The sequence below is a fragment of the Salmo salar genome, chromosome ssa09, assembly GCF_905237065.1.
Source record: "Salmo salar chromosome ssa09, Ssal_v3.1, whole genome shotgun sequence".
Taxonomy (NCBI): domain Eukaryota; kingdom Metazoa; phylum Chordata; class Actinopteri; order Salmoniformes; family Salmonidae; genus Salmo; species Salmo salar.
Window position 1 is genome coordinate 150,365,872 of NC_059450.1, and position 22,532 is coordinate 150,388,403.

General features: G+C 44.1%; 1 protein-coding gene across 3 annotated transcripts in view; it reads left to right on the forward strand.

Annotated features, from left to right (window-relative positions):
- Positions 1-22,532, forward strand: part of si (sucrase-isomaltase) — a 151,447-nt gene that overhangs the window by 90,653 nt on the left and 38,262 nt on the right. For all 3 annotated transcript variants that reach the window (XM_014215243.2, XM_014215242.2, XM_045724816.1), the window contains exons 21-29: positions 408-532; positions 854-942; positions 1,321-1,370; positions 1,474-1,641; positions 13,176-13,328; positions 13,506-13,712; positions 13,866-14,020; positions 14,147-14,315; positions 18,672-18,768. In XM_014215243.2, coding sequence (XP_014070718.2) covers positions 408-532; positions 854-942; positions 1,321-1,370; positions 1,474-1,641; positions 13,176-13,328; positions 13,506-13,712; positions 13,866-14,020; positions 14,147-14,315; positions 18,672-18,768 — 1,213 coding nt within the window. The remainder of the gene's footprint in view (positions 1-407; positions 533-853; positions 943-1,320; positions 1,371-1,473; positions 1,642-13,175; positions 13,329-13,505; positions 13,713-13,865; positions 14,021-14,146; positions 14,316-18,671; positions 18,769-22,532) is intronic.

The following is a 22,532-nucleotide window of genomic DNA, read 5'->3' on the forward strand; positions in this document are numbered from 1 at the left end:
TTCTAGGCGCTCTAGTGACTCCCTGCTCTTTCTCTACCTCCATATCCCAGATGGAGAATAGAGAATGAGAGAGAGAGAAAGAGAAGAAGAGCTCTAAATTGTCCTGAGCTGGTCTGAACATTCCGTCCTTAGGGTGCTAGAAATTAATTGAGGTTCGGAATTTTTCTTTGAGCTGCTGTAGTGTGTAAGTGTGCTATTTTAGTATGAGAAGGCGAAATACCCTTATGGACAGAGATAGGCAAGGGGGCTTTAGGACAATCATCTCTCAGTCTCTCACTCCATCTCTCTCTTCAATACAGGTACATCTACTGTATGTGTAAGAACATGTTATTCTGCCCTTTGATCAGCCCAGCATACTTTATGTTGTGCTTTTCAACATGTTGATTATTTTCCCATTGACCAATCAGGAAGAGCGAATAACAGTCCGTAAGCAGCAAGTTGAGATGTACCTGCCTGCAGACAAGCTTGGTTTACACATCAGGGGCGGAGCTATTCTACCTATTCAGAGACCTGCGGTCACAACTGTTTATAGGTACACACACCCACAAACGACTGCACAGTCATGCAGTTTACTTAAACAATAAGGCCTATTGGCCATATATCACAAACCCCCGAGGTCCTGATTGCTTAATTATACTGTGTCTGCTATTATAAACTGTTTTGGAATACCCGTGGTATACGGTCTGATATACCACAGCTGTCAGCCAATCAGCATTCAAGGCTCGAACCGCCAAGTTTATACATATTCATAAACAACTTCAAAGGGGTTCATTTCCCCTTTTTATTTTAGTTCCTTGCAAAATTTGTGACGTGTGTGTGTGTGTGTGTGTGTGTGTGTGTGTGTGTCCCTCAGTCGGCTTAAACCCATGGGTCTGATCGTTGCGCTCGATGATAACAACAGAGCAGCAGGAGAGCTATTCTGGGATGACGGAGACTCTCGAGGTATTTTAACAAAGTCAGACGGAGTTAGTGTGTATGTGTGTGTCTACGTGCGCGTGTATGTGTGTGTGTGTTTGTGTGCATAGATGTTTGTGAGTAGGGGCACAACTTTAGTTTAGAAGTGTGGGGGGGGGGGGGGGGCATAAACAGTACCAGTTAAAAGTTTGAACACATCTACTCATTCAAGGGTTTTTCTTTTTTTTAACTATTTTCTACATTGTAGAATAATAGAGAAGACATCAAAACTATGAAATAACGCATGTAGTAACCAAAAATGTGTTTCTTTGTAAGATGAGGACTTGCATTTATAATTCACCTCTCTCTCTCTCCCTCCCTCCCTCCCTCCCTCCCTCCCTCCCTCCCTCCCTCCCTCCCTCGCAGATACCGTTGAAACTGGCAACTACATGCACTACCAGTTCTCTTTTAACAATGTAAGTAGATGTTATTAATGATACCAAAACTAGTCAAATCTTACCTAAGATCAGTGTCTTAGTGTAACCTCATTCTACTCCTCTGTATGTTCTCTCTCTACAGGGCGAGTTGACCATCCAGGTGATGCATTCTGGGTACAGTGACGCAAACAACCTGAAGTTTGAGAACATCACCGTGTTGGGAGTCTCCAGTCCCCCCGTGACTGTCAATGTTACCCACAACAACAACAATATCGTCATATCTACTTTCAAATATGACACTGTCAAGCAGGTAACCAAGGCAGCTGTTGCTACCCAACATACATGACTCTCACAGATACAGTGGAGCGGAGGACCTTGAGAGAACTACCTATGCCCCAACAGTTCGATCTTTCTGTATTTATCTTCCCTTAGTGAGAAACCAAGCCCAACATTAGCAGTAGAAGAGGATACATTCATGTAATTCAGTTCAAGGTTAGTCTTCCAGAGGAAGATATGAAGGTAAATGTTCTACAGTATGGTCAGGAAAGATGTACTAACATGGTGGTAGGTTGGTAGGTAGGTAGTATTGATGTACTAACATGGTGGTAGGTTGGTAGTTAGGTAGTATTGATGTACTAACATGGTGGTAGGTAGTATTGATGTACTAACATGGTGGTAGGTAGTATTGATGTACTAACATGGTTGTAGGCAGGTATGATCGAGGTAGCTATTAACATGGTGGTAGATAGGTATTATCAAGGTAGCTATTAACATGGTGGTAGGTAGGTAGGTAGGTTTGATAGATGTACTAACATGGTGGTAGGTATGATAGAGGTACTAACATGGTGGTAGGTATGATAGAGGTACTAACATGGTGGTAGGTAGGTAGGTATGATAGAGGAAGCTACTAACATGGTGGTAGGTGTGATAGAGGAAGCTACTAACATGGTGGTAGGTATGATAGAGGTACTAACATGGTAGGTAGGTAGGTAGGTAGGTAGGTAGGTAGTATTGATGTACTAACATGGTGGTAGGTATGATAGAGGTACTAACATGGTGGTAGGTATGATAGAGGTACTAACATGGTGGTAGGTATGATAGAGGTACTAACATGGTGGGAGGTGTGATAGAGGTACTAACATGGTGGTAGGTATGATAGAGGAACTAACATGGTGGTAGGTATGATAGAGGTACAAACATGGTGGTAGGTATGATAGAGGTACTAACATGGTGGGAGGTGTGATAGAGGTACTAACATGGTGGTAGGTAGGTAGGTATGATAGAGGTACTAACATGGTGGTAGGTGTGATAGAGGTACTAACATGGTGGTAGGTATGAAAGAGGTACTAACATGGTGGTAGGTGTGATAGAGGTACTAACATGGTGGTAGGTAGGTAGGTATGATAGAGGTAATAACATGGTGGGAGGTGTGATAGAGGTACTAACATGGTGGTAGGTATGATAGAGGTACTAATATGGTGGTAGGTGTGATAGAGGTACTAACATGGTGGTAGGTAGGTAGGTATGATAGAGGAAGCTACTAACATGGTGGTAGGTGTGATAAACGAAGCTACTAACATGGTGGTAGGTATGATAGAGGTACTAACATGGTAGGTAGGTAGGTAGGTAGGTAGGTAGGTAGGTAGGTAGGTAGGTAGGTAGGTAGGTAGGTAGGTAGGTAGGTAGGTAGGTAGGTTGTATTGATGTACTAACATGGTGGTAGGTATGATAGAGGTACTAACATGGTGGTAGGTATGATTGAGGTACTAACATGGTGGTAGGTAGGTAGGTATGATAGAGGTACTAACATGGTGGTAGGTGTGATAGAGGTACTAACATGGTGGTAGGTATGAAAGAGGTACTAACATGGTGGTAGGTATGAAAGAGGTACTAACATGGTGGTAGGTGTGATAGAGGTACTAACATGGTGGTAGGTATGATAGAGGTACTAACATGGTGGTAGGTATGATAGAGGTACTAACATGGTGGTAGGTAAGTAGGTGTGATAGAGGTACTAACATGGTGGTAGGTAGGTAGGTGTGATAGAGGTACTAACATGGTGGTAGGTATGATAGAGGTACTAATATGGTGGTAGGTGTGATAGAGGTACTAACATGGTGGTAGGTATGATAGAGGTACTAACATGGTGGTAGGTATGATAGAGCTACTAACATGGTGGTAGATATGATAGAGGCAGCTAATAACATGGTGGTAGGTATGATAGAGGTACTAACATGGTGGTAGGTATGATAGAGGTAGCTAATAACATTGTGGGAGGTGTGATAGAGGTACTAACATGGTGGGAGGTAGGTATGATAGAGGTACTAACATGGTGGTAGGTAGGCAGGATAGAGCTACTAACAAGGTGGTAGGTATGATAGAGGTACTAACATGGTGGTAGGTATGATAGAGGTACTAAGATGGTGGTAGGTAGATGTGATAGAGGTACTAACATGGTGGTTGGTATGATAGAGGTACTGACATGGTTGTAGGTAGATGTGATAGAGGTACTAACATGGTGGTAGGTATGATAGAGGTACTAACATGGTGGTAGGTATGATAGAGGTATTGACATGGTTGTAGGTAGATGTGATAGAGGTACTAACATGGTGGTAGGTATGATAGAGGTACTAACATGGTGGTAGGTATGATAGAGGTACTAACATGGTGGGAGGTGTGATAGAGGTACTAACATGGTGGTAGGTAGGTAGGTATGATAAAGGTACTAACATGGTGGTAGGTGTGATAGAGGTACTAACATGGTGGTAGGTAGGTAAGTATGATAGAGGTACTAACATGGTGGTAGGTGTGATAGAGGTACTAACATGGTGGTAGGTATGAAAGAGGTACTAACATGGTGGTAGGTGTGATAGAGGTACTAACATGGTGGTAGGTATGATAGAGGTACTAACATGGTGGTAGGTTTGAGTAGAGCTACTAACATGGTGGTATGTATGATAGAGGCAGCTAATAACATGGTGGTAGGTATGATAGAGGTACTAACATGGTGGTAGGTATGATAGAGGTAGCTAATAACATTGTGGGAGGTGTGATAGAGGTACTAACATGGTGGTAGGTAGGCAGGATAGAGCTACTAACATGGTGGTAGGTATGATAGAGGTACTAACATGGTGGTAGGTATGATAGAGGTACTAAGATGGTGGTAGGTAGATGTGATAGAGGTACTAACATGGTGGTTGGTATGATAGAGGTACTGACATGGTTGTAGGTAGATGTGATAGAGGTACTAACATGGTGGTAGGTATGATAGAGGTACTAACATGGTGGTAGGTATGATAGAGGAAGCTACTAACATGGTGGTAGGTATGATAGAGGAAGCTACTAACATGGTGGTAGGTATGATAGAGGTATTGACATGGTTGTAGGTAGATGTGATAGAGGTACTAACATGGTGCTAGGTATGATAGAGGTACTAACATGGTGGGAGGTATGATAGAGGTACTAACGTGGTGGTAGCTATGATAGAGGTACTAACATTGTGGTAGGTATGATAGAGGTACTAACATGGTGGTAGGTATGATAGAGGTACTAACATGGTGGTAGGTATGATAGAGGTACTAACATGGTGGGAGGTGTGATAGAGGTACTAACATGGTGGTAGGTATGATAGAGGTACTAACATGGTGGGAGGTGTGATAGAGGTACTAACATGGTGGGAGGTGTGATAGAGGTACTAACATGGTGGGAGGTGTGATAGAGGTACTAACATGGTAGGTAGGTAGGTAGGTAGGTAGTATTGATGTACTAACATGGTGGTAGGTATGAAAGAGGTACTAACATGGTGGTAGGTGTGATAGAGGTACTAACATGGTGGTAGGTATGATAGAGGTACTAACATGGTGGTAGGTATGATAGAGGCAGCTAATAACATGGTGGTAGGTATGATAGAGGTACTAACATGGTGGTAGGTATGATAGAGGTAGCTAATAACATTGTGGGAGGTGTGATAGAGGTACTAACATGGTGGTAGGTAGGCAGGATAGAGCTACTAACATGGTGGTAGGTATGATAGAGGTACTAACATGGTGGTAGGTATGATAGAGGTACTAAGATGGTGGTAGGTAGATGTGATAGAGGTACTAACATGGTGGTTGGTATGATAGAGGTACTGACATGGTTGTAGGTAGATGTGATAGAGGTACTAACATGGTGGTAGGTATGATAGAGGTACTAACATGGTGGTAGGTATGATAGAGGAAGCTACTAACATGGTGGTAGGTATGATAGAGGAAGCTACTAACATGGTGGTAGGTATGATAGAGGTACTGACATGGTTGTAGGTAGATGTGATAGAGGTACTAACATGGTGCTAGGTATGATAGAGGTACTAACATGGTGGGAGGTATGATAGAGGTACTAACGTGGTGGTAGCTATGATAGAGGTACTAACATTGTGGTAGGTATGATAGAGGTACTAACATGGTGGTAGGTATGATAGAGGTACTAACATGGTCTTAGGTATGATAGAGGTACTAACATGGTGGGAGGTGTGATAGAGGTACTAACATGGTGGTAGGTATGATAGAGGTACTAACATGGTGGGAGGTGTGATAGAGGTACTAACATGGTGGGAGGTGTGATAGAGGTACTAACATGGTGGTAGGTAGGTAGGTATGATAAAGGTACTAACATGGTGGTAGGTGTGATAGAGGTACTAACATGGTGGTAGGTAGGTAAGTATGATAGAGGTACTAACATGGTGGTAGGTGTGATAGAGGTACTAACATGGTGGTAGGTATGAAAGAGGTACTAACATGGTGGTAGGTGTGATAGAGGTACTAACATGGTGGTAGGTATGATAGAGGTACTAACATGGTGGTAGGTATGATAGAGCTACTAACATGGTGGTAGGTATGATAGAGGCAGCTAATAACATGGTGGTAGGTATGATAGAGGTACTAACATGGTGGTAGGTATGATAGAGGTAGCTAATAACATTGTGGGAGGTGTGATAGAGGTACTAACATGGTGGTAGGTAGGCAGGATAGAGCTACTAACATGGTGGTAGTATGATAGAGGTACTAACATGTGGTAGGTATGATAGAGGTACTAAGATGGTGGTAGGTAGATGTGATAGAGGTACTAACATGGTGGTTGGTATGATAGAGGTACTGACATGGTTGTAGGTAGATGTGATAGAGGTACTAACATGGTGGTAGGTATGATAGAGGTACTAACATGGTGGTAGGTATGATAGAGGAAGCTACTAACATGGTGGTAGGTATGATAGAGGAAGCTACTAACATGGTGGTAGGTATGATAGAGGTACTAACATGGTGGGAGGTATGATAGAGGTACTAACATGGTGGTATGTATGATAGAGGTAGCTAATAACATTGTGGGAGGTGTGATAGAGGTACTAACATGGTGGTAGGTAGGTATGATAGAGCTACTAACATGGTGGTAGGTAGATGTGATAGAGGTACTATCATGGTGGTTGGTATGATAGAGGTAATGACATGGTTGTAGGTAGATGTGATAGAGGTACTAACATGGTGGTAGGTATGATAGAGGTACTAACATGGTGGGAGGTATGATAGAGGAAGCTACTAACATGGTGGTAGGTATGATAGAGGTACTGACATGGTTGTAGGTAGATGTGATAGAGGTACTAACATGGTGGGAGGTGTGATAGAGGTACTAACATGGTGGTAGGTGTGATAGAGGTACTAACATGGTGGTAAATGTGATAGAGGTACTAACATGGTGGTAGGTATGATAGAGCTATTAACATGGTGGTAGATAGGTATGATTGAAGTAGCTACTAACATGGTGGTAGGTATGATAGAGGTACTAACTAGGTAGGTAGGTAGGTAGTATTGATGTACTAACATGGTGGTAGGTAGGTAGGTATGATAGAGGTACTAACATGGTGGTAGGTAGGTATGATAGAGGTACTAACATGGTGGTAGGTATGATAGAGGTACTAACATGGTGGGAGGTGTGATAGAGGTACTAACATGGTGGGAGGTGTGATAGAGGTACTAACATGGTGGGAGGTGTGATAGAGGTACTAACATGGTAGGTAGGTAGGTAGGTAGGTAGTATTGATGTACTAACATGGTGGTAGGTATGAAAGAGGTACTAACATGGTGGTAGGTGTGATAGAGGTACTAACATGGTGGTAGGTATGATAGAGGTACTAACATGGTGGTAGGTATGATAGAGGCAGCTAATAACATGGTGGTAGGTATGATAGAGGTACTAACATGGTGGTAGGTATGATAGAGGTAGCTAATAACATTGTGGGAGGTGTGATAGAGGTACTAACATGGTGGTAGGTAGGCAGGATAGAGCTACTAACATGGTGGTAGGTATGATAGAGGTACTAACATGGTGGTAGGTATGATAGAGGTACTAAGATGGTGGTAGGTAGATGTGATAGAGGTACTAACATGGTGGTTGGTATGATAGAGGTACTGACATGGTTGTAGGTAGATGTGATAGAGGTACTAACATGGTGGTAGGTATGATAGAGGTACTAACATGGTGGTAGGTATGATAGAGGAAGCTACTAACATGGTGGTAGGTATGATAGAGGAAGCTACTAACATGGTGGTAGGTATGATAGAGGTATTGACATGGTTGTAGGTAGATGTGATAGAGGTACTAACATGGTGCTAGGTATGATAGAGGTACTAACATGGTGGGAGGTATGATAGAGGTACTAACGTGGTGGTAGCTATGATAGAGGTACTAACATTGTGGTAGGTATGATAGAGGTACTAACATGGTGGTAGGTATGATAGAGGTACTAACATGGTGGTAGGTATGATAGAGGTACTAACATGGTGGGAGGTGTGATAGAGGTACTAACATGGTGGTAGGTATGATAGAGGTACTAACATGGTGGGAGGTGTGATAGAGGTACTAACATGGTGGGAGGTGTGATAGAGGTACTAACATGGTGGTAGGTAGGTAGGTATGATAAAGGTACTAACATGGTGGTAGGTGTGATAGAGGTACTAACATGGTGGTAGGTAGGTAAGTATGATAGAGGTACTAACATGGTGGTAGGTGTGATAGAGGTACTAACATGGTGGTAGGTATGAAAGAGGTACTAAGATGGTGGTAGGTGTGATAGAGGTACTAACATGGTGGTAGGTATAATAGAGGTACTAACATGGTGGTAGGTATGATAGAGCTACTAACATGGTGGTAGGTATGATAGAGGCAGCTAATAACATGGTGGTAGGTATGATAGAGGTACTAACATGGTGGTAGGTATGATAGAGGTAGCTAATAACATTGTGGGAGGTGTGATAGAGGTACTAACATGGTGGTAGGTAGGCAGGATAGAGCTACTAACATGGTGGTAGGTATGATAGAGGTACTAACATGTGGTAGGTATGATAGAGGTACTAAGATGGTGGTAGGTAGATGTGATAGAGGTACTAACATGGTGGTTGGTATGATAGAGGTACTGACATGGTTGTAGGTAGATGTGATAGAGGTACTAACATGGTGGTAGGTATGATAGAGGTACTAACATGGTGGTAGGTATGATAGAGGAAGCTACTAACATGGTGGTAGGTATGATAGAGGAAGCTACTAACATGGTGGTAGGTATGATAGAGGTACTAACATGGTGGGAGGTATGATAGAGGTACTAACATGGTGGTATGTATGATAGAGGTAGCTAATAACATTGTGGGAGGTGTGATAGAGGTACTAACATGGTGGTAGGTAGGTATGATAGAGCTACTAACATGGTGGTAGGTAGATGTGATAGAGGTACTATCATGGTGGTTGGTATGATAGAGGTAATGACATGGTTGTAGGTAGATGTGATAGAGGTACTAACATGGTGGTAGGTATGATAGAGGTACTAACATGGTGGGAGGTATGATAGAGGAAGCTACTAACATGGTGGTAGGTATGATAGAGGTACTGACATGGTTGTAGGTAGATGTGATAGAGGTACTAACATGGTGGGAGGTGTGATAGAGGTACTAACATGGTGGTAGGTGTGATAGAGGTACTAACATGGTGGTAAATGTGATAGAGGTACTAACATGGTGGTAGGTATGATAGAGCTATTAACATGGTGGTAGATAGGTATGATTGAAGTAGCTACTAACATGGTGGTAGGTATGATAGAGGTACTAACTAGGTAGGTAGGTAGGTAGTATTGATGTACTAACATGGTGGTAGGTAGGTAGGTATGATAGAGGTACTAACATGGTGGTAGGTAGGTATGATAGAGGTACTAACATGGTGGTAGGTATGATAGAGGTACTAACATGATGGTAGGTGTGATACATTTACATTTAAGTCATTTAGCAGACGCTCTTATCCAGAGCGACTTACAAATTGGTGGATTCACCTTATGATATCCAGTGGAACAACCACTTACAATAGTGCATCTAAATCTTTTAAGGGGGGGGGGGGGTTAGAAGGATTACTTTATCCTATCCTAGGTATTCCTTAAAGAGGTGGGGTTTCAGGTGTCTCCGGAAGGTGGTGATTGACTCCGCTGTCCTGGCGTCGTGAGGGAGCTTGTTCCACAAATTGGGGTGCCAGAGCAGCGAACAGTTTTGACTGGGCTGAGCGGGAACTGTGCTTCCTCAGAGGTAGGGAGGCGAGCAGGCCAGAGGTGTATGAACGCAGTGACCTTGTTTGGGTGTAGGGCCTGATCAGAGCCTGAAGGTACGGAGGTGCCGTTCCCCTCACAGCTCCGTAGGCAAGCACCATGGTCTTGTAGCGGATGCGAGCTTCAACAGGAAGCCAGTGGAGAGAGCGGAGGAGCGGGGTGACGTGAGAGAACTTGGGGAGGTTGAACACCAGACGGGCTGCGGCGTTCTGGATGAGTTGTAGGGGTTTAATGGCACAGGCAGGGAGCCCAGCCAACAGCGAGTTGCAGTAATCCAGACGGGAGATGACAAGTGCCTGGATTAGGACCTGCGCCGCTTCCTGTGTGAGGCAGGGTCGTACTCTGCGAATGTTGTAGAGCATGAACCTACAGGATCGGGTCACCGCCTTGATGTTAGTAGAGAACGACAGGGTGTTGTCCAGGGTCACGCCAAGGTTCTTAGCACTCTGGGAGGAGGACACAATGGAGTTGTCAACCATGATGGCGAGATCATGGAACGGGCAGTCCTTCCCCGGGAGGAAGAGCAGCTCCGTCTTGCCGAGGTTCAGCTTGAGGTGGTGGTCCGTCATCCACACTGATATGTCTGCCAGACATGCAGAGATGCGATTCGCCACCTGGTTATCAGAAGGGGGAAAGGAGAAGATTAATTGTGTGTCGTCTGCATAGCAATGATAGGAGAGACCATGTGAGGATATGACAGAGCCAAGTGACTTGGTGTATAGCGAGAATAGGAGAGGGCCTAGAACAGAGCCCTGGGGGACACCAGTGGTGAGAGCACGTGGTGCGGAGACAGATTCTCGCCACGCCACCTGGTAGGAGCGACCTGTCAGGTAGGACGCAATCCAAGCGTGATAGAGGTACTAACATGGTGGGAGATATCATAGAGGTAATAACATGGTGGGAGGTATGATAGAGGTACTAACATGGTGGGAGATGTGATAGAGGTACTAACATGGTGGTAGGTGTGATAGAGGTACTGAGATGGTGGTAGGTGTGATAGAGGTACTAACATGGTGGTAGGTTGGTATGATAGAGGTACTAACATGGTGGTAGGTATGATAGAGGTACTAACATGGTGGTAGGTTGGTATGATAGAGGTACTAACATGGTGGTAGGTATGATAGAGGTACTAACATGGTGGTAGGTAGGTAGGTATGATAGAGGTAGCTTCTACCATGGTGGTAGGTAGGTAGGTATGATATATGTCGCTACTAACATGGTGGTAGGTAGGTAGGTAGGTAGGTAGGTATGATAGAGGTTGCTACAAACATGGTGGAAGTTTGGTAGGTATGATAGGTGTAGCTACTAACGTTGTGGTAGGTAGGTATGATAGAGGTACTAATGTGGTGGTAGGTATGATAGAGGTACTAACATGGTGGTAGGTATGATAGAGGTACTAACATGGTGGTAGGTATGATAGAGGTAGCTACTAACATGGTGGTAGGTTGGTGTGATAGTGGTTCTAACATGGTGGTAGGTAGGTATGGATGATAGAGGAAGCTCCTAACATGGAGGTAGGTATGATAGAGGTACTAACATGGTGGTAGGTGGGTATGGATGATAGAGGAAGCTACTAACATGGTGGTAGGTATGATAGAGGTACTAACATGGTGGTAGGTAGGTAGGTAGGTAGGTAGGTTTGATAGAGGTAGCTACTAACGTGGTAGGTAGGTAGGTGAAAGTGTTAGCTATGTCTCAGACACTGACAGACCAGGGTTACCTACAATATAACCTGTCAGGAGGAATTCTCTTTGCTAGGATTCGTCTATTTCATTCACACTCATTGTTGACAGTTGTATTAAATCGTGCACACAGCCATGCAATCTCCATAGACAAACATTGGCAGTAGAATGGCCTTACTGAAGAGCTCATAGGATGCCACCTTTCCAAAAGGTCAGTTCGTCAAATTTCTGCTCTGCTAGAGCTGCCCTGGTCAACTTTAATCACTGATATTTCAGGGCGGCAGGTAGCCTAGGGTTAGAGTGTAGAGGAGGCAGGTAGCCTAGTGGTTAGAGTGTAGAGGAGGCAGGTAGCCTAGTGGTTAGAGCATTGGGCCAGTAACTGAAAGGTTGCTGTATCGAATCCCTGAGCAGACAAGGTAAAAATCTGTTATTATGCCCCTGAACTAGGCAGTTAACCCACTTTTTCCCAGTAGGCCATCATTGTAAATAACAATTTGTTCTTAACTGACTTGCCTAGTTAAATAAATGTTCAATTTAAAAAATGTAGAGCAACAACGGCTCAGGCGCGAAGTGGTAGGCCACACAAGCTCCTGCTTCTGTCCTCGGTTGCAACACTCACTACCAAGTTCCAAACTGCCTCTGGGAGCAACCTCAGCACAAGAACTGTTCGTCGGGAGCTTCATGAAATGGGTTTCCAAGGCCAAGCAGTCGCACACAAGCCTAAGATCACCATGCGCGATGCCAAACGTGTGCTTGAGTGGTGTAAAGCTTTCCACCATTGGACTCTGAGCAGTGGAAACACATTTTCTGGAGTAATGAATCACGCTTCTCCATCTGGCAGTCCGATGGACAAATCTGGGTTTGGAGGATGCCAGGACAATGCTACCTGCCCAAATGCATAGTGCCAACTGTATAGTTTGGTGGAGGAGGAATAATGGTCTGGGGCTGTTTTTCATGGTTCTGGCTCCTTAGTTCCAGTGAAGAGAGATCTTAACGCTAAAGCATACAATGACATTATAGACGATTCTGTGCTTCCAACTTTGTGGCAACAGTTTGGGGAAGGCCATTTTCTGTTTCAGCATGACAATTCCCCCGTGCACAAAGCAAGGTCCATACAGAAATGGTTTGTCGAGATCGGTGTGGAAGAACTTGACTGGCCTGCACAGACCCCTGACATCAACCCCATCCAACACCTTTGGGATGAATTGTAAAGCCGACTGCAAGCCAGGCTTAATCGTCCAACATCAGTGCCTAACCTCATTAATGCTGTTGTGGCTGAATGGAAGCGAGTCACCAAAGCAATGTTCCAGCATCTAGTGGAAAGTCTTCCCAGAAGAGTGGAGGCTTTTATAGCAGCAAAGCAGGGAGCAACTCCATATTAATGCATAAGAACAGCTCTTAGCCGTGGTATATTGGCCATATTCCACATCCCATCATGACTTATTGCTTAAATATACTCTCTGTCTCTCACTTTGTCCCCCCACCCATCTCGCTCCCCCCTCTGTCACCTATCTTCCCCTTCCCTCCCCCCTCATCTCTTGGTCCTAGGTGTTGTATCTGCGAGATTTGAATCTGACTCTGGGTCAGAACTACACAGTGCGATGGGACCAGGTCAGAGACCCAGTGCCAGAGCGCTTTGACTGCTACCCAGAGCCCGACAGTGACGAGACCAAGTGTAGGGCCAGGGGCTGCATCTGGGGGGTGGGTCGCAAACACACACACACACACACACACACACACACACACACACACACACACACACACACACACACACACACACACACACACACACACACACACACACACACACACAGTTCCTCCAAAGGTATTTAATCAAAACACCCATGTTGATACTTTTAATGTCTCTCTCCTGACCAGACGTCTACCAATGAAGGCGTCCCGTGGTGTTACTACCCCGAGGACTACGGTTACACCGCTACCACGGTGATAGAGCAACCTTCCGGCTGGAGCTTCGACATCACGCGGAACGCTGGGTTCCGGAGCAGCGGAAGACCAGAATCTCCAGACATAAACTCTCTCAGAGTGGAGATCAAATACCACAGTGCAGACCTGCTGCAGTTTAAGGTTCCTTCCCACTTGTGAATGAAAGATTGGAGTGACTCAGTTAGTGTCACATGGCACTCATCACTCTCTCTCTCTCTGTCTTTCTCTCTCTCTGTTTCTCTCTCTATCTTACTCTCTCTCTGTATGTTACTCTCTCTCTCTTTCTCTCTCTAGATCTATGACCCTACAAATAAGCGATTTGAGGTTCCTGTCCCCCTTAATGTCCCCTCCACCCCAGAGACAGATGAGACTAAGAGACTTTATATCGTCCAGGTCAAAAAACAGCCTTTTGGCATCCAGGTCATCCGAAAGAGCACTGGCACACTAATGTAAGTGACCTCCCTCCGCCACAGCTGCTGGTTGCTATCATTACCATAGATCTGAACATGGGGTACAAACAATGACTATGCTGGTGAAGAATTAATTAGAAATGTCTCGCTATTTCTCTCTCTTAGATGGGACTCTGCGTTGCCAGGCTTTACCTTCTCAGATCTGTTCATCCAGGTGTCAACACGTCTGTCTTCAGATTATGTCTATGGGTTTGGAGAGACAGAACACACCTCATTCAAACACGATCTCAACTATCATACCTGGGGCATGTTCGCTAAGGACCAGCCTCCTGGGGTGAGTCACTCACAGACGCACACACACACACACACACACACACACACACACACACACACACACACACACACACACACACACACACACACACACACACACACACACACACACACCCATGCACGCACGCACACACACACACACACACATACATACACCCGCACACATATACTCACACACATACACACACATACAAATCAAATCAAATCAAATGTATTTATATAGCCCTTCTTAAATCAGCTGATATCTCAAAGTGCTGTACAGAAAGCCAGCCTAAAACCCAAAACAGCAAGCAATGCAGGTGTAGAAGCACGTTGGCTAGGAAAAACTCCCATGAAAGGCCAAAACCTAGGAAGAAGCCTAGAGAGGAACCAGGCTATGAAGGGTTGGCCAGTCTTCTTCTGGCTGTGCCGGGTGGAGATTATAAGAAGAACATGGCCAAGATGTTCAAATGTTCATAAATGACCAGCATGGTCAAATAATAATAATCACAGTAGTTGTCGAGGGTGCAACAGGTCAGCACCTCAGGAGTAAATGTCAGTTGGCTTTTCATAGCCGATCATTGAGAGTATCTCTACCACTCCTGCTGTCTCTAGAGAGTTGAAAACAGCAGGTCTGGGACAGGTAGCACGTCCGGTGAACAGGTCAGGGTTCCATAGCCGCAGGCAGAACAGTTGAAACTGGAGCAGCAGCACGGCCAGGTGGACTGGGGACAACAAGGAGTCATCATGCCAGGTAGTCCTGAGGCATGGTCCTAGGGCTCAGGTCCTCCGAGAGAGAGAAAGAAAGAAAGAAAGAAAGAGAGAAAGAGAGAGAGAATTAGAGAGAGCATACTTAAATTCACACAGGACACCGGATAAGACAGGAGAAATAGTCCAGATATAACAGACTGACCCTAGCCCCCCGACACATAAACTACTGCAGCATAAATACTGGAGGCTGAGACAGGAGGGGTCAGGAGACACTGTGGCCCCATCCGATGATACCCCAGGACAGGGCCAAACAGGCAGGATATAACCCCACCCACTTTGCCAAAGCACAGCGCCCACACCACTAGAGGGATACCTTCAACCACCAACGTACCATCCTGAGACAAGGCCGAGTATAGCCACAAAGATCTCCACCACGGCACAACCCAAGGAGGGGCGCCAACCCAGACAGGAAGACTACGTCAGGGACTCAACCCACTCAAGTGACGCACCCCTCCTAGAGATGGCATGGAAGAGCACCAGTAAGCCAGTGACTCAGCCCCTGTAATAGGGTTAGAGGCAGAGAATCCCAGTGGAGAGAGGGGAACTGGCCAGGCAGAGACAGCAAGGGTGGTTCGTTGCGCCAGAGCATTTCTGTTCACCTTCACACTCCTGGGCCAGACAACACTCAATCATAGGACCTACTGAAGAGATGAGTCTTCAGTAAAGACTTAAAGGTTGAGACCGAGTCTGCGTCTCTCACATGGGTATGCAGACCATTCCATAAAAATTGAGCTCTATAGGAGAAAGCCCTGCCTCCAGCTGTTTGCTTAGAAATTCTAGGAACAATTAGGAGGCCTGCGTCTTGTGACCATAGCGTACGTGTAGGTATGTACGGCAGGACCAAATCGGAAAGATAGGTAGGAACAAGCCCATGTGTAACGCTTGCAGTAGTGGGTGTGGAGTCAGGCGCAGGAAACAGGAGTAGTTGCTAACGGGCTTTTAATGAATTGCACCGTAAAAGAAAAGTACACCCATGAAAACACAACTGGGTGTGATCCAACAAACACAATGATCCAATAACACGTACCACTGCATAAACAACAGTCGAAAACAGAAAGTAAGCCCGCACACAGAACAGGTGGGGAAACGGGCTTAAATACTCAACTAAACACTAATCATACACAGGTGCAAACAATCAAGACAAAACCAACAGAAAAGGGAAAAAGGGATCGGTGGCAGCTAGTAGGCCGGTGACGACGACCGCCGAGCGCCACCCGAACAGGGAGAGGAGTCACCCTCGGCAGGATTCGTGACACCATGTAGTGCTTTGTAGGTTAGCAGTAAAACTTTGAAATCAGCCCTTGCCTTAACAGGAAGCCAGTGTAGGGAGGCTAGCACTGGAGTAATATGATCAAATTTTAGAATTCTAGTCAGGATTTTAGCAGCCGTATTTAGCACTAACTGAAGTGTATTTAGTGCTTTATCCGGGTAGCCGGAAAGTAGAGCATTGCAGTAGTCTAACCTAGAAGTAACAAAAGCATGGATTAATTTTTCTGCATGATTTTGGACAGAAAGTTTCTGATTTTTGCAATGTTACTTAGATGGAAAAAAGCTGTCCTTGAAACAGTCTTGATATGTTCGTCAAAAGAGAGATCAGGGTCCAGAGTAACGCCGAGGTCCTTCACAGTTTTATTTGAGACTACTGTAAAACCATCAAGATTAATTGGCAGATTCAACACAAGATCTCTTTGTTTCTTGTGACCTAGAACAAGCATCTCTGTTTTGTCCGAGTTAAAAAAAAAAAAAGTAGAAAGTTTGCAGCCATCCACTTCCTTATGTCTGAAACACAGGCTTCTAGCGAGGGCAATTTTGGGGCTTCACCATGTTTCATTGAAATGTACAGCTGTGTGTCATCCGCATCGCAGTGAAAGTTAACATTATGTTTTCGAATGACATCCCCAAGAGGTAAAATATATAGTGAAAACAATAGTGGTCCTAAAACGGAACTTTGAGGAACACCGAAATTTACAGTTGATTAGAGAGGACACATACACACACATACACACAGATACACACATACACAAATACACCTACACACAGACACACACACACACACACACACACACACACACACACACACGCACACACACACATACACCCGCACACGTACACCCAGAGACACATACACATACACACACTCACACACATACACAAATACACACACATACACACATACACACAGATACACACACACACACACACACACACACACCCACACATACATACACCCGCACACGTACACTCACACATACACAGATATACACTCACACACACACACACACACAAATACACACACATACACATACACACACACACAAATACACACACACACACACACAGTCCCAAACACAGTAGACATTATATTTCATTGAAAACTTCCTATCAGTGTCTGTTGGCATTTGACCAGATGGACCAGTATAATCATGACATTCATAATGCCCAACACACGCAGGGCCAAGAAGTCTGCTCATGGCTGCTTTATCCTGTTTAATTACTGAGCTGTTATGACAACTCCACAGGGTAATGCAGTGTGTATGTTCCCCTCTTGAGCCTCTCCTATGTGTGTGTGTGTGTGTGTGTCTGTGTGCGTTTTTGTGTGATTGTGTGTTTCGTCATTAGCTGTCAGTCCTCGTTAGAGCTAACAACCTTTCTCTTCTGACTCGTGACATCACGCCACATCCTAATGCCACCAGGTCCCACACACACACACACACACACACACACACACACACACACACACACACACACACACACACACACACACACACACACACACACACACACACACACACACACACACACACACACACACACACCAGCAGCAGAAACAGACAGAGGCATAACTCAGAGACATCACATCAAACATGAACACGTTCCTTTATGTCATGGAACAGGTAGTAATGACTTTTGATATTCCCAGTGTTAACCTGTCTCTCTCTCTGCCTCCACAGAGGAACCTCAGTGACCTGTCTCTATCTCTGCCTCCACAGAGGAACCTCAGTAACCTGTCTCTCTCTCTCTGCCTCCACAGAGGGATCTCAGTAACCTGTCTCTCTCTCTCTGCCTCCACAGAGGAACCTCAGTAACCTGTCTCTATCTCTGCCTCCACAGAGGAACCTCAGTAACCTGTCTCTCTCTCTGCCTCCACAGAGGGATCTCAGTAACCTGTCTCTCTTTCTGCCTCCACAGAGGGAACTCAGTAGCCAGTCTCTCTCTCTTCCTCCACAGGGGGAACTCAGTATCCAATCTCTCTTTCTGCCTCCACAGATGGAACTCAGTAACCAGTCTCTATCTCTGCCTCCACAGAGGGAACTCAGTATCCAGTCTCTATCTCTGCCTCCACAGAGGGAACTCAGTAACCAGTCTCTCTCTCTTCCTCCACAGAGGGAACTCAGTATCCAATCTCTCTTTCTGCCTCCACAGATGGAACTCAGTAACCAGTCTCTATCTCTGCCTCCACAGAGGGAACTCAGTAACCAGTCTCTATCTCTGCCTCCACAGAGGGAACTCAGTATCCAGTCTCTATCTGTGCCCCCATTCAAATTAACTCTGGGACTCTCTGATCTAATGCATCATTTTTAATCTCTCTCTATCTCTCTATCTACAGTATAAGATGAATGGCTATGGTGTGCATCCCTTCTATATGGGTCTAGAGACGACCGCCGATGCTCACGGTGTACTACTGCTGAACAGCAACGCTATGGGTGAGGACAACGCACACATTCACACACACACTTTATGTGCCTGGCCATATGCATTCAGTCATATATTCATTAATCTATGTATATTTATGTGAACGTGTGAGGACACTTTGCAACATTTTAGCATATGTCCTTCTGACAGAATGTACAGTATATAACTTACATCATTGGAGACAATTCTGCACAGCACACACTGAAAAGAATCACATGCTTTTCTCCTTCTGGACCAGACTGAATAAACAACAACAATCCTTGCTAAAGTACTTTCTGTGTCCAGGGCATGAAACAACACTGGTGTCATTTCAGCTGCAGGTGTTCTGATAGGATATATGACAATGTTTTTCAGTAGTTCGCATAAGACTGTCTGCTAAATAACTGAAATGTAAATGTTAAATGTAATGGTACTCAAATCAAATACAAATGTATTGGTCGCTTGAACATATTTAGCAGATGTTACTGGTCACATAAAATTATTGCAGATGTTATTGGTCACAAACATATTTAGCAGATGTTACTGGTCACATAAAATTATTGCAGATGTTATTGGTCACAAACATATTTAGCAAATGTTATCGGTCACATAAACACATATTTAGCGCAGTAATAACTAACAATACACAACAAAACAAACAAATCTAACAGTAAAATAATGGAATTAAGAAATATAGAAATATTAGGACGAGCAATGTCGGAGTCCAGAGTATACAGTGCATTCAGAAAGTATTCAGACCCCTTGACTTTTTCCACATTTTGTTACGTTACAGCCTTATTCTAAATTTATGTTTTTTTATTTTTTATACATCAGTCTACACACAATACCCCATAATGACAAAGGAAAAACTGTTTTTTTAAAAATGTTAGCAAGTGTATAAATTATTCAGACCCTTTACTCAGTATCTCTTTGGGTATGACACTACAAGCTTGGCACACCTGTATTTGGGGAGTTTCTCCCATTCTTCTCTGCATATCCTCTCAAGATCTATCAGATTGAATGAGGAGAGTCACTGCACAGCTATTTTAAGGTCTCTCCAGAGATGTTCGATCGGGTTCAAGTCCGGGCTCTGGCTGGGCAACTCAAGGAAGCCACTCCTGCGTTGTCTTGGCTGTGTTCTTCGGGTCATTGTCCTGTTGGAAGGTGAACCTTCACCCCCAGTCTGAGGTCCTGAGCGCTCTGGAGCAGGTTTTCATCAGGGATCTCTCTGATTGCTCAGTCTGGCTGGGCGGGGGGCCAGCTCTAGGAAGGGTCTTGGTGGTTCCAAACTTCTTCCATTTAAGAATGATGGAGTCCAGTTTCTGGGGACCTTCAATGCTGCAGACATTTTTGGTACCCTTCCCCAGATCTGTGCCTCGACACAATCCTGTCTCGGAGCTCTACGGACACTACCTTCAACCTCATGGCTTGGTTTTTGCTCAGACATGCACTGTCAACTGTGGAACCTTATATAGACAGGTGTGTACCTTTCCAAATCATGTCCAATTAATTAAATTTACCGCAGGCGGGCTCCAACCAAGTTGCAGAAACACCCCTTGGATGATCAATGGAAACAGGATGCACCTTAGGTTAATTTTGAGTCTCAAGGCAAAGGGTCTGAACACTTATATAAATACATTTGCCAAAATGTATCAAACAAGAACTGTTTTTGCTTTGTCATTATGGGGTATTGTGTGTAGATTGATGAGGAAAAAAATATTTAATCAATTTTAGAATAAGGCTGTAACGTAACAACATGTGGAAAACAGAATGGGTCTGAACACTTTCGGAATGCACTGTAAATATACAATAAGAGTCAGAAGTTTGGACAACTACTCATTCAAAGGTTTTTCTTTATTTTACTATTTTCTAAATAGTAAAATAATAGTGAAGACATCAAACCTATGACATAACACATATGGAATCATGTATAGTAACCGAAAAAGTGTTAAACAGATATATTTGATATATTAGATTCTTCAATGTAGCCACCCTTTGCCTTGATGACAGCTTTGCACACTCTTGGCATTCTCTCCACCAGCTTCATGAGGAATGCTTTTCCAACAGTCTTGAAGGAGTTCCCACATATGCTGAGCACTTGTTGGCTGCTTTTCCTTCACCCTGCGGTCCAGCTCATCCCAAACCATCTCAATTGGGTTGAGGTCGGTGATTGTGGTGGCACTCTCCTTGGTCAAATAGCCCTTACACAGCCTGGGGGTGTGTTTTGGGTCATTGTCCTGTTGAAAAACAAATTCTAGTCCCACTGAGCGCAAACCAAATAGGATGGCGTATCACAGCAGAGTGCTGTGCTAACCATGCTGGTTAAGTGTTCCTTGAATTCTAAATACATCACTGACAGTGTCAACAACAAAGCATCCCCACACCATCACATCTCCTCCTCCATGCTTCACGGTGGGAACCACTCATCTGACCAAAGGACAGATTTCCACATGTCTAATGTCCATTGCTTGTGTTTCTTGGCCCAAGCAAGTCTCTTTATATTATTGGTGTCCTTTAGAAGTGGTTTCTTGGCAGCAATTTGACCATAAAGGCCTAATTCACTCAGTCTCCTCTGAACAGTTGATATTGAGGTGTGTCTGTTACTTCAACTCTGTGAAGCATTTATTTGGGCTGCAATCTGAGGTGGAGTTAACGCTAATGAACTTATCCTCTGCAGTCAAGGTAACTCTAGGTCTTCCTTTCCTGTGGCGGTACTCATGAGAGTCAGTTTCATCATAGCACTTGATGGTTTTTGCAACTGCAGTTGTTTAAATTTTCTGGATTTACTGGCCTCATGTCTTAAATTAATGGTGGACTGTCATTTCTCTTTGTTTATTTGAGCTGTTCTTGCCATAATATGGACTTGGTCTTTTATGAAATGGTTGCTATCTTCTGTATACCACCCCTACCACTACACAACTGATTGGCTCAAACACATTAAGAAGGAAAGAAATTCAACAAATTAACTTTTAACCAGGCGCACCTGTGAATTGAAATGCATTCCCAGTGACTACCTCATGAAGCTGGTTGAGAGAATGCCAATGGTTTGCAAAGCTGTCATCAAGACAAAGGGTGGCTACTTTGAAGAATCTCACATGTAAAATGTATTTTGATTGTTCAACACTTTTTTGGTTACTACATGTCTTCACTATTATTCTACAATGTAGAAAATAGTACAAATAATGAGTAGGTGTGTCCAAACTTTTGACTGGTACTGTGTGTGTGTATATATAATTATAATTATATATATAATATACAGCTGAAGTCGGAAGTTTACATACAGTTAGGTAGGAGTCATTAAAACTCATTTTTCAACCGCTCCACAAATTTATTGTTATCAAACTATAGTTTTGGCAAGTCGGTTAGGACATCTACTTTGTGCATGACACAAGTAATTTTTTCAACAATTGTTTACAGACAGATTATTTCATTTATAATTCACTCTATCACAATTCCAGTCGGTCAGAAGTTTACATACACGAAGTTGACTGTGCCTTTAAACAGCTTTGAAAATTCCAGAAAATTATGTCATGGCTTTAGAAGCTTCTGATAGTCTAAATGACATAATTTGAGTCAATTGGAGGTGTACCTGTGAATGTATTTCAAGGCTTACCTTCAAACTCAGTGGCTCTTTGCTTGACATCATTGGAAAATCAAAAGAAATCAGTCAAGACTTCAGAAAAAAAATTGTAGACTGCCACAAGTCTGGTTCATCCTTCGGAGCAATTTCCAAATGCCTGAAGGTACCACGTTCATCTGTACAAGCAACAGTACGCAAGTATAAGCACCATGGGAC